This window comes from Leiobunum rupestre, chromosome 9 (genome assembly GCF_980474605.1).
Source record: "Leiobunum rupestre chromosome 9, qqLeiRupe1.1.hap1, whole genome shotgun sequence".
Lineage (NCBI taxonomy): Eukaryota > Metazoa > Arthropoda > Arachnida > Opiliones > Sclerosomatidae > Leiobunum > Leiobunum rupestre.
Genome location: NC_143392.1, coordinates 11696781 through 11709156, shown reverse-complemented (window position 1 = coordinate 11709156; position 12376 = coordinate 11696781). Strand labels below are relative to the sequence as shown.

Below are 12376 nucleotides of genomic sequence, written 5' to 3'. Positions count from 1 at the left end.
GGTTTAAATAGATAAAACCCAATTAAAAAAAATTAAATTTAACATAAGAAATTAAGAATTTTGGGGAAGCCAAATGCCAAAAAAGAATTCCGATACGCAAGAACGAAATAGCGGAATTGAATTCTGAGTGACATTCTCCCTGATTCCAGCCCAGCACCGTAACCAGGATTTGATTTCGGAGGGAGCACACAATGGGAATAAAAAAAGCCATACGTTTCGGGGGAGGTGGACTTGCCCCTTGGCCCACCCATCTGGCTATACCACTGCATGCTCCTCTCTAGTTGAACTCTGTTTGAACCCAAAAACGAACCTTTTTCTATTTGACTAGGCAAAAACCTAACTTTCCCCCCTACCCCTCTAAGACCGAGGGGTAAGACAGTCTCATATAATCGGTACACCGAGTTCGTGCATTTAGCACTGTTAAAGGTACATATTTTCAAGAGTTCGCGAGTTCCATTTAGCACTGTCAAAGGTACGGCAGTGTACACCGAGTTAACAGAGTGTCTTACCCCTCGTCTAAGACGAAACACTTAATTACATACGTTCCTGATTTCCATACGTGACAAGTCACAACGTAACTAAAACCAAAAAAAGAAATGTCATAGCACCCACTTAAAGGAAGAAACAACTGGACCATGATTATCCAAATTATAGTTCGACTATTCAAATTTGTTTAATGCTGGGAAAAGGGTGGGGCTACTACCACTCTGCTGAGCGCCTGACACGTAGTCACAGAGTGGATAAGAGATTGGTTATGTAAGGTTACAAGGTAGTCGTTTTGGTACGGGTTTACCTCAATAGATCACCGTAAAACGAAATAGAGGCTACGCGGTACCGTATTTCGACTTACTCGAATTCGTTTTTTAGTGTTTGTCGAAAGAGTATTTCATATTTCGTTTATACTATAAATATGAAAAATAGAATCAATATAGTTTCAAAATTATTGGTTGTTTTCATTTTGAAAAAGCATGGGGTAAAAGTTAAACTGTTATTCAATTTAAATAAGCTTAATTGTTTTTGAACTAGCGTATTGACGTGGGATCTTTCGGGCCCCCCTGATCCAGGAACTCTAAGTCCGCCCCTTTGCGTCTTTGCGTAATACAGCAAACCGGAAGCTGTCAAACATGCATTGAAACCGGGTAAATCGATATTGTTTCCACATATTACAATTAAAGATTTTGTAAAATTGCGATGTTTAAATCGGGCGCCGAATTCGTGAGGCTACCGGCGAGCCGCGAGCGGTCGAATTTCTCACGCAAAGAATTGCTATTGCGGTTCAAAGAGGGAACGCAGCATCAGTTCTTAACTCGTTCCCCCCTGGTGCTTCGCTCGCCGATTACCTGGCAACCTTGTGCTAATTTATTTTATTTTATTTTGGTTCACCATAAACATTCTATGTAACTTTGTTTAAGTGCTTAAAGTGAATAAATCTATTACTAATAGTACGAAGCGCTCTTCAATCACACGTTTAAAGAAGAGGAAAAAATTCGCCATTTTGGAAAATGACGACCAAAGTTATAAACAAGGAAACAAAAATATATTTTTGTAATATGAATCGTGTACCCGTGTGTTTTCTCAGATTGTTTATTGTTAGTAGTTATTTTAGTTTAAAGAGTGTAATTTAATATTTTTAATATTTTTGGAAATACTACTGAAATTAAATACTATTATAAATAATTATAATTGAAAAATACAGCAATTCCAAAATTCTTGGTTATTTTTATTTGTAACGAGATGGCGTTGGGAGCCCAAAATGAATTAAAATGACAAGATAATTAATTCGAGGAATTTCAGTAATATAAATTATTTGATATAAAAAGCAGATAAAATGTTCAAACTGAAAATAAAATTAACAGAAAAAATTTATCTAAATTATATGCGGAAGCGAGATTTGAACTGACGCCTGGTAGATTGACAGAGCGCGTCTTTAACAATTGCACCGGCCTCTTCGCTGAGTGCAATGGCCAAAAAGAAAAATATGTATAAATGTAAAAGCATCCAAGTCTTAGCGATAAATTGACAACGAAATAGCCAGAAATAACCGAATTACAATTACATACAGGTCAAATCGCTAATTATTTTATTGCACAAACTCAATTTGCAACTAGATTTTGTATTATTTATGAATTATCTTTAATTTTGACTAGAAACTAAACCCGTTTTGCCTGAATGCTCGTATTTTCTCAACGACGTTCGGCCATCTTTTTATATTTCATTTCTAGCCGGGAAGCCGAAAAGCGCATGCGCGCAGTCGTGAAACGAATATACTTCAACCTGTGTTGCCACGTCAATTTGCCGTTGTATAGGGCTCTTGATGATCTACACAACGCAAACTAAGAGGAATTTCCCCCGCTTGGCTACGTTTTTTCGCGTTCCCAATCGTACCCGATCACACACACACACACACACGCGCGCGCGCGAGTCGCACCGAAAAAGAAAATTTGCTTACCGCGTTTAGAACTGATGGGTGCGCTACTGGGAGCCCGCCTAACTAGTCACATAAAGAACAACGATTTCGCGGAAGAACTAGATCGGGTAAGATTGTTCACAGACTCTACCATAGCTCTCGGGTGGATTCGTCAATCCGCAAAGAACTTTACACCGTTCGTAAGCAATCGCGTTAGCGAAATTCAGTCGTTGACTGAACCAGCAGACTGGAACCATGTCAAGGGAGCCGACTACCCAACACGAGGATTTAAGATCGCAGAGCTGAAGCAGTCGAAAACCTGGTGGGAAGGCCCACGATGGCTTCGGCTGACGGAAGAAAGATGGCCAACATCGAAGGTCATGTGTGTGTGTGTGTGTGTGTGTGTGTGTGTGTGTGTGTGTGTGTGTGTGTGTGTGTGTGTGTGTGTGTGTGCGTGTGTGCGTGCGTGCGTGCGTGCGTGCGTGCGTGCGTGCGTGCGTGCGTGCGTGCGTGCGTGCGTGCGTGCGTGCGTGCGTGCGTGCGTGCGTGCGTGCGTGCGTGCGTGCGTATGAGTGATTATGTTACATATGATTTAACTGATAAACTTGTTCTGTAAATAGGGTTAAATTCAATTGTGAATTGTTTTAGTACGTCTAACTCGCTGTTGTAACTACTTAATTTATATTATTCTGAATAAATTAAACTCGGTTGTTTGGTCTCAATTATTTAAATTAAAATTAAAATTTTATACCGGGCGGGATTGAACCGGGATTACGTTTTTAGTAAATAACTCTGAATTGCGGATATATCTTTAAGGGTCATCTCGAGAGATTAATACCACTAGGGACAATTCTTCCGAGGAGAGGTATATTTTGGCTTGCCAACTTGTTAACTCAAGTTACGGTTGAGTTAGCTAATAGTTATTTATTTTTATCCATATAACTTTACAAAGTATAGATGGCGCTACCGCCTAATTATAAAGATGAATTTCGTACAGTCTTATCAGAACAGGTCCCGCGTAACCATGGTAACCGAAATCGTAATTGTAATTCTAGCAGTATTATTCCCAATTCAATGGTTTTTACCCGTTATTAAGAGGTAGGTATTCAAAATCTGCACCTCGTAGTGGTTATGTTCTCAACTATGCATTTCTGAAATAAATTTCGCGAAACGCATTATGAATGCGCATAAGCCGTGCAAGAACGTTTTTAAAACTTAGAACCACCAAAGATAATTTAAACTCGTACCCTAGATTCGAATACTGAGAGCTTTCCCATTGACTGTTTTGTTACGAAGCGTTTACCCTTTTCCGGCACGTGTCCTCAGAAAAATCGGGCTCCATCGGTTGCGGTAAGGCGCAAACCATCGAGCGAATTTTTTCGGAGTTCCAGCGGGAAGTGGGTAAACGCTATCGGCAACGCGCGAGAGAGTGATTTCAAATCTAGGGTAAGAGTTTAAATTATCTTTGGAACCACGCGGAAGGAATTTCCGCCGCGAGCCCTTAGCACCGTAGCCAAGGTTTATTCACAATTTTATCGTTTCAAAACTTAAAATGGCTGCTCTACCAGTGCTGGTTCATTACTCCAACTTTACGTTTCCCATTACTCCGAATTCCCATTGCTCCAACTTTCCATTACTCCGAATTCCCATTGCTCCAACTTTCCATTACTCCGACTTCCCATTATGTGGTTGAGGGATTATGTTTACCGAGATAGAGCACACAACTCTTCTGGATGTTAAATGACATGCAGTGATTCTTCGTCAAGGTGGAAACGGCATCAAGGTCTTGCTGGAGGAGAAGGTTATCTTGAACCGTATCCACCAGATGATGCGCTATTTTGGAGTCGTCCGCAAAAAGGTATATATGAGAGTGCGAAACCACATTGAGTAGAGAGTTAATAAAAATGGACAAAAAGTAGGGCCTAGAACACTCCCTTGAGGTACTCCACTCAGTGGAGTTAGGGGACGAGACATATGTCCTTGGAGAGCCACAGAATGTTGCCTATCTGTTAAGAAGCTTGAGATCCACAATAGCGCCATGTCAGTTATTCCAGCTACTGATTTTACGAGCTCTTGGTGAGGGATGGTGTCAAAGGCTATACAAAAATCAAGATAGATGATATTGACTGATTTCCCTTCATTGACCCACGTTGTCCAATCATTGGTAGCCAAAAGTAGGTTTGTTGTGCAAGAATGTTTAGGTCGAAACCCATACTGGGAAGGGTGAAGGAAGTCAGTTTCATCCAAGAAATGACGAATGTGTACATCCACAAGTCGCTCAGAGGTTCGTGCAACTTGGCTAGTATTAGCAATGTGTCTGTAGTTAGAAGGGTTGGTATGAATCCCGGCTTTGTGGATAGGCGTGATAGTGGCTTGTTTCCAGGAGCCTGGCACAATTCCAGCACTATAGCTTAAGTTGATTATTGCGGCGAGCGGGTGGGAAAGATATGGGGCTAGTTTTTTTAACAGGTAAGGGTGTAAGTCATCGGGCCCAGCCGCTTGGTTGTGGTTCAGCGTTAGGAGTTGTCGAAAAACGAAATAAGCATCACAACGGAATTCAATAAGTACTCTACTTGGTTAGAGGATACCAGTGGCAGATACAGAAAAAAATCAAGGGGGGGGGGGCGCTAAAAGCAGGGCCGGACTTAGAGATCCTGGGCCCATACGCAGATAAGGAGTCTGGGCCCCCTTTTCACGCGCTGCATTTACTCTTATCCCGGTAACTAGGCTGTGCCAGAATTTCCCTGATTCAGCGTAGAAGTCTGAGCTCTACGGTGATATTACTAAATAAAAGCTCTTAACAATCGTCGACTAAATATGCGATAACTATGCAACATTGCGATTTAAGGCTGCGTCCGTAAACTGCCAGGCATAAATTTTGGTAATTTTAAAACAAAATCTTCTACCTAGGAATTTCTCCAATAAAATTACGATTGATATTAAAAAAATTATGCCTTCAAATACAGTAATTACGGTCACTGGAGGGCCCCTTCCAAGGATGGGCCCCTAGGCCACGGCCTAGTTTGGCCTATGCGCAAATACGGCACTGGCTAAAAGACATCTTGAGCTATGGGTGTAATAACAAATTATCAAAGCACATGCAAAGCTTAAGCGTCAAGGCGGGCGCCCAACGCGCCACCCATATGTATCCACCACTGGATGATACTGTGATAAAGTGTTTTTTGAGGATATCAGAAATACGGGCATGGTCAGCAGCAGTGGTACCACCAGAAGCTGCCATTTCGGTCATAGTGAATTTGGTTTAACGGATTCTATTCACATGGTTAAAGAAAGCTTTGGGATTGGGAGCGATTTAATTCGTAAGGCTGACATGAAAGAATTGTCTGCTTTTATTTAGTTCCACCGTGGTTCATTATTGTTTGATCAAAAATTGCTTGCCGACTAACAAGCAAACTGACACTGCTTTAACTAAACTTAGTTTTCACAAATTTCCTCAAAATGAAAAACTTCCGACGGAAATGGGCAGTGGCGGCCTAAGGGGGGGCGGGGAGCAGTCCGCCCCGGGTACCAGGGCAGCAGGGGGTACCATCGGAGAAGCTCGAGGGGGGGGGGTGCAAATCAGAACGATTAAACTTGAAGAAGACGGACCCGCGAAAACTTCTGCACGGTCCTGGGGGGTGTCACAAAACACTGCCGCCGCCCCGGGAACCCAGCCTTCTTAAGCCGCCACTGGAAATGGGAACAGGCAATTTTAGAGAAGATTCCTAATGACAATGAAAATTATTCCAGATACCTTGAACTTAGACGAAAATCAACGTATTTGTAGTAAACTGAGCTTTTCCTAGTTAAAATTTGTACAAACATACTCGCTCTATCACTTAAACATTTTTAATTATGGAAATATCACAAAAGTACTTTATAACTTAAAACATTTTTTATGGTGAAAATACATATGATTTTAAAATGATTAAACAATTGTTTAATCATTGAGATTTTGGCAGGGGCCTCTAGTTCTCAGCAGTGGCGTAGCTAGCATGGGTGACACCCGGGGCGGACATCATGGTGAGCTACTTACTAGTCTCTAGTTTGTGAAAGTTTTGATTTTTTTTTACGGTCGGGTGTCACCCCTGAATCACGCCCAAACGGGTGGCACCCGGGGCGGACCACCCCCCCCTAGCTACGTCACTGGTTCTCAGCTACGCCATTGGTGCAGGAATATCGCCAACATGATTATGACTTAACATCGAAAGGCTTAATAATCCTACGGAATCATGAAGGGTTAATTTATCCATCTGAGAGTGTTGTTAAAATTCTTCAAATAAAGGAAAAATCCTCGGGAAAAATGAATAAGAAGCATTAAACTGGAGAATCAAAGGGCCTCAAATAAACGCCTTACCTTAAAAATTGAGTGCCTCAACCATGATCATATTTGACCATGATGAAATACTTCTCCCAGATTTGAATTATCACATGTTTGACCAAGAGATTGGTTTGAATTATATCATTTAAATATCCCCGTCCCTAAAGTAATTAACTTTTACACCGACTTAAGACTCAGTAAAATAGCGAAGAATATTAATGAGAAGGTGAAAAGGTAATGCATTAGGAAAATACTAAATTGATATTGTTCAAAGGCCAAAAGCTATTTTCATTCTAACAGTTTGGAGTTATGTTAGAATAATACCATATTTACTTTTTATTGTAATCAGAATATTAAAAGTTATTTTGAGTTTCTTCCCAGTAATTTATATATCTAAATACAAATTACCAATAAGATACACGTTAACCAGCTTTGGAAATAACGGTGGTCTGGTGGTCAAAGACCAATTAATTAGTTGCTCAGACCAGTTTATTTATTCAAAATTTTGGGGGTCACTGGTCACCGTGTCCAGTTTATTAATTCGAAATAATAACAAAAAAAACAGAAGGTGACCAGTTTAATAATTCCAAATAATAGGATATGACCTATTAATTTCAGGTTTTTATCAATTTTGATTTCCCTATTCACTGGATTTCTATGTACAGCGACTCCGCTTACTACCGCCGCGGCCGCAAGTTGAGGTTTTATGTAGAGTACCTTCGCTCGCATCCCTCGAACGAGTCGAACTGTCTAACCCCCCTCTGGCCTCAAACCTCTAGTCTCGCTTTCCCCCGAGTACGGTTGGCCCCCTGGCTACGCGGTAACCGACCAGGGACTCTGGAGTTACGGGGCCTAAAGAAAGAGAGATAATACGGTAAATTACCAGGGTCTTCTAGGAAATGTTAGTAGTCTTAGGTGAGATAGTACGATATTGTACTATTCTTGTGGTACTCATAAAATAAAGTTCACTATTTTGAATATGTGTAAAGTTAATGTTACAAACATAATCTAACTTCTAAACATGTAGTATAGGTTTTTTTAGGCTTATAAATGACATTAGGACATTTTATATAAGACCAGTTTAATCATTCATAAGCTAGGGGGTCACTGGTCATAAGGACCAGTTTAATAATTCATATGCTAGGGGTCACTGGTCATAAGGACCAGTTTAATAAAAAAAAACCTTATTTCCAAGGCTGACGTTAACACGTGCCAAAAAAAGAATATAAGCAGACGATATTTGCAGAAATATAGGTTTTTTTTTAAAAGATAGAAAGCGCCACCGCCGAATGATTTAATTTACGGTCAGTGAAGTATTTGTCCCGCGAAACCCCGATTTCTGAAGCTGTAATTGTATCTCTAGTTATATATTCCCAACTCAATGGGGCCGATACGCACATAAAAGAATGTATTACAGGCTGAGAAATAAGGCATTTTTTAGACACCATTGGTTGGTGACTTTTAGTATAATTTTTAAGCAGGAGACAATGGCTCTCGCGACGATAGCACGAGCTTTCTTACCGCCTTATACGGATAGCCTGCAGAAATTTACGCGTTTCTGCTAGTTGTCACCTCCGTATTCACTCCCTTTGAAATATTTTATCTAGACCTTTATATACGTTTCCTATATCTATGGTTGGGAGTCCACGGCCAAATAGACCAGTTTAGAAATAGACCTTATTTCCAAGCCTGCCACCAATCCCCCAACGGGTGGTCGGAATACTTCCACCACGGCTGTCCCCACCCCTGGGGGCCTATTCTGTAAATATTCGAAATCCAATTTTCGATCGAAAACTAGATTTCGAACTTCGAGATCTCGACGAATGGTATTCGGTAAAGATTTCGAATAAGCATAAATCAATGTAAATTGTCGAAGTCGATCTCGACATGGTATAGGGTATCGAGATCGAATTCCCATTCGATTTTTAACAGAATCGCCCCCATTACCCCACGTATTCCCCCGTTGGCGTGGCCGTTACACATATCTCACCCTGACATGGAAGAATAAGTAAAGGAAGAGAATTCACGCCAGCGTTGCCAGACGTACGATAATTATCGCACAGTGCGATAATTTAATCAAAATTTTTAGGGCGTACTATAATTTTCATGGCGTACGATATCGTACCATTATTTCGATAATTCTGCCTCAACGTACTATAATGTACGATAATCTTTAAATTTTTTTAAAAACCTACGAACGATTTATATTTTATTATTAATATATATAATTTTTCTACTTAAAAATGAATGATATACATTTTCTGTAAGCGTAGTCCAGAGTGTGAGTTTATTACTCCTAGCTATTACCGCATTTTTTAAAACATTTTTAAACATATTAAGTTCAGTTAATAATGATAATAGACATTTTGTTTATTTCCCTGAAATAAAACTCCTGTAGTGCTTTAAAAAATCATCTAAATTCAACGCATTTATGTATGAATTAAGATTTATCGCCAAAAAGAAATGTACGATAATTTTCCAGGAAAATCGATAATTTTTTGGCGTAGATACGATAATTTCAGATTTTCGATCTGGCAACGCTGATTCACGCGGCAAGCTAAAATCTTCGCCGGGCTCGCGGTCTTCTCAGACCCACTCAGCCCTTGTATCTTCCTTCCTTGAATAAAAAAAAAAAAAACCTTGGTGGTTGGGCCCATCATGGACTAATTAATTAGTCCATAATTAGTCCATGGGCCCATGGGCCCGGTTGGCCAAATATCGGATTTTTTCGGAAAAAATAAAAAAATCCGATTTATAGGATAATTATCCGATTTTTTCTAAAATAACAAATCCGCGCCTTTTAACCGCATTTATGTAGGAAATACGAAATTGTGAACCGTCAAATTTCTATACGGAGTTAAACGATACTTTTGTTTCTCCTTATAAATAAAAATTACACTTTGAACTCTTATCCCTCACTCTGAAATGAGACTAATTACATAGCAAACAACTTAAAATTTGATAATATTAAATTTGGATATTTGTAAATTTAAATACTGCTGTATATACTGCTTATAACCTGAGTGTTGCTTTGAAATTAAACTTGTACTGCAAAATCCAGCTCAACATGCGTCGCTAACTTCATTCATTTTAAATTTTTTAATTTGATAATTATGATTTTTTCGTCGGATAATTATCAATCAACCCTGAGAAATTCTATTTGATATTCAATCAAATACCAAAAGAGGCGTAAAACAAATAGCGAGAGGGTTATTCAACTCGATATGGTTTTGGCTTTGAGTTTCGCAGTCTTCAAATGGAACAATTCGTCTCTAAGAAATGACTCTCCTTTTCCTAAATCCATTGATTGATCATCTGTAAAATTTGAGAAGACAAGATCTCCAAATCTAGCATTCATCATCATCTTTATTAGCAGTCTTCCAAATTCTTCCACACAATCACATAAAAAAGGTTTTTGATAAAAAGGTAATATAATATCTATGTCAGCCTTGCTTTCTTTGTATTTAATGTGTAAATTCGTAATAGATGGGGTTAGTTTATAAAATTATAAACAATGATGCAAATAATTAACAATTCATAATCTTTAATTGATCAACGGCATCGTTTACATTTACTGAACGTTGTAATTTATCCCTTTTTACAACCGCCGATTGACTTTTCTCTTTGCTTGCCATTTTCATTTTACTGACATTTAGAATATTCAATGTATTATCTAAGCATTCAATAACCTCTTGGTTCCTCAAATTCAGCTAAGGGAAAAACATTAATTAGATTAAATCTGATAAGAATGTTTAAAAGCTAAAAACTACTTTCACCCTTAGACCTTTAAAAATATGGTCTTTGTGATTTATCATTTATTGGCCCATGTTTCATCTTACTTTTTTTAAATTTGATATGACTGGTTTTGCTTTTTTACTCTTCTTGTGAAATGTGATGTTTGACATTTTCTTGTTAGTTTTCTTCAAATTTGAATTCCCTTTATTGGGATTTGGCTTTTGGTTATTCTTTGCTTTGCCCATCTTGAACTAGAAATAATTACACGCACATTAGTTAGGTAGTAATTTATTTCCTAGCAATCACTTAAAATTTATACATGTAAAAATCATAGTGATAGTTTTTGTTTCTTTTCAGGTGGTTCTAAACAATTTCTCAAGACAGTACTTGGCATTTTGAAAGAAACCCTAAACATTTCTTTGTTGGGGGCAACATTTCGCACATGAATTATTTCATTTACATCGTCTTTGGATAGAGTGCAAGATAGTTTTTGCTCAACTAACTCTTTGGCTTGTTCTAAATCATTGACATCTTTTAGAAAAAAATAAGAATGTATGATAATATTCAAGAAATTGTGCGAATCATCTTCTAATAAGCCTATAAAAGAACTTAAAAATTCAACTCCTATGGCCGGTAAATTCATAGCTACATGCACATTGGAATTTTTGTTGTCAGACTCAACAATTTCTCTTATTTTAATACCTATAACAGTTTTAATAAACTCTCGTCCATCTAAATTAAAAGTCTCAATCATATGTTCTACTTTATTGAGTTTAGCATTATGGCAAAGCCATTTGTATGATTCTGGGTTTAAATCATTGGCGTAAACTTTGCACTTTTTCTTTGCAGCTGGGATGGAAAATGGTCCAACTCCACTGAATACGTCAAAAAAAATGTCCCCGGCTTGTAGTTTTTCAACAACTCTTGTATGCTCAGTTGATAGGCGAGGATTCCAATATACTTTGGAAAAATCAAATTTAAATTGGCAACCATGTTCTTTTACAGTCACCTCAAAGTCTTTCTCCCCAGCTAATAGTTCCATTTGGAAGTTCCGGTACGTTGAATCAATTATATTTACTTTGTTAACAACAGTTCTGATACGAGGCATTTTCTCTGAGAAAATTTCTCCTATAATCTTCTTATACTGCTGGTGATGGTCACGTAAATTTAAATGTAGAATATGTCCTATTATACTATAACCAGAAACAGTAGGTAATTCTGCGGGTATCACTGCTCGCAGTATAATTTCAGCTTTCCAATTATTATACTGTATGACAATTTCTTTGTGGTTTAGGGAGTCTTCTCTAATTCCACAGTCATTTAATTTCACTTGGTCCTCGGATTTTATATCATGGAAGTTGGTGACTTTTTCTGGGTTTAGTAGAATAATCTTCTGATTAGGATCATCTGTATTTTCCACCGGTTTCATATTATCCAGTTTCAACATGTATGGTTTCAAAATTTTATTCGTTACTCCAATATTTTGATTACTTATTTGAATGTAGGGAATGGTTACTTTTGTGTCAAAAGCGGCTCTGTCAAGTTCTTTCATTCCTTGTACGTGTTTTGTCGGAACTAACACGTTTTTAGATTCCATAATAAGAGGTCGATTTTTCCAGAATTTAAAAATTGGTAGAGTTAAAATTTTTCTTAACATTACTGTATTATTACATAGCTCAAAATTACCAAGGCTTACGAAGAAAAATTTAAAAATACAAAAATACAAAACCTAATTTCAAGTTTTTTTACTACATTAACGTATATCTTCGTGTTATCATCCACTAACTTACCTAATTGACAATTTTGGGGCCAAAAATTCGATAAATACCTGTAAATTATGAAATTACGTAAACGTGTATATTTTGACTGTATCCATTAACCACGTGGTATTTTAAAGGAAGTTTCTATGGCAA

General features: G+C 38.1%; 1 protein-coding gene across 1 annotated transcript; it reads right to left on the bottom strand.

The window, feature by feature from the left end:
• Window positions 1-10255: 10255 nt before the first annotated feature.
• On the bottom strand, window positions 10256-11948 carry LOC149926538 (tRNA (guanine(37)-N(1))-methyltransferase). Its single transcript, XM_090157650.1, has 3 exons — window positions 10783-11948; window positions 10568-10714; window positions 10256-10438 (listed from the first exon to the last, which is right to left on the bottom strand). Exon 1 carries the CDS (start codon window positions 11908-11910, stop codon window positions 10792-10794), a length of 1119 nt encoding a protein of 372 aa, XP_090013776.1. The 5' UTR covers window positions 11911-11948; the 3' UTR covers window positions 10256-10438; window positions 10568-10714; window positions 10783-10791.
• Between the last annotated feature and the right edge of the window lie 428 nt (window positions 11949-12376).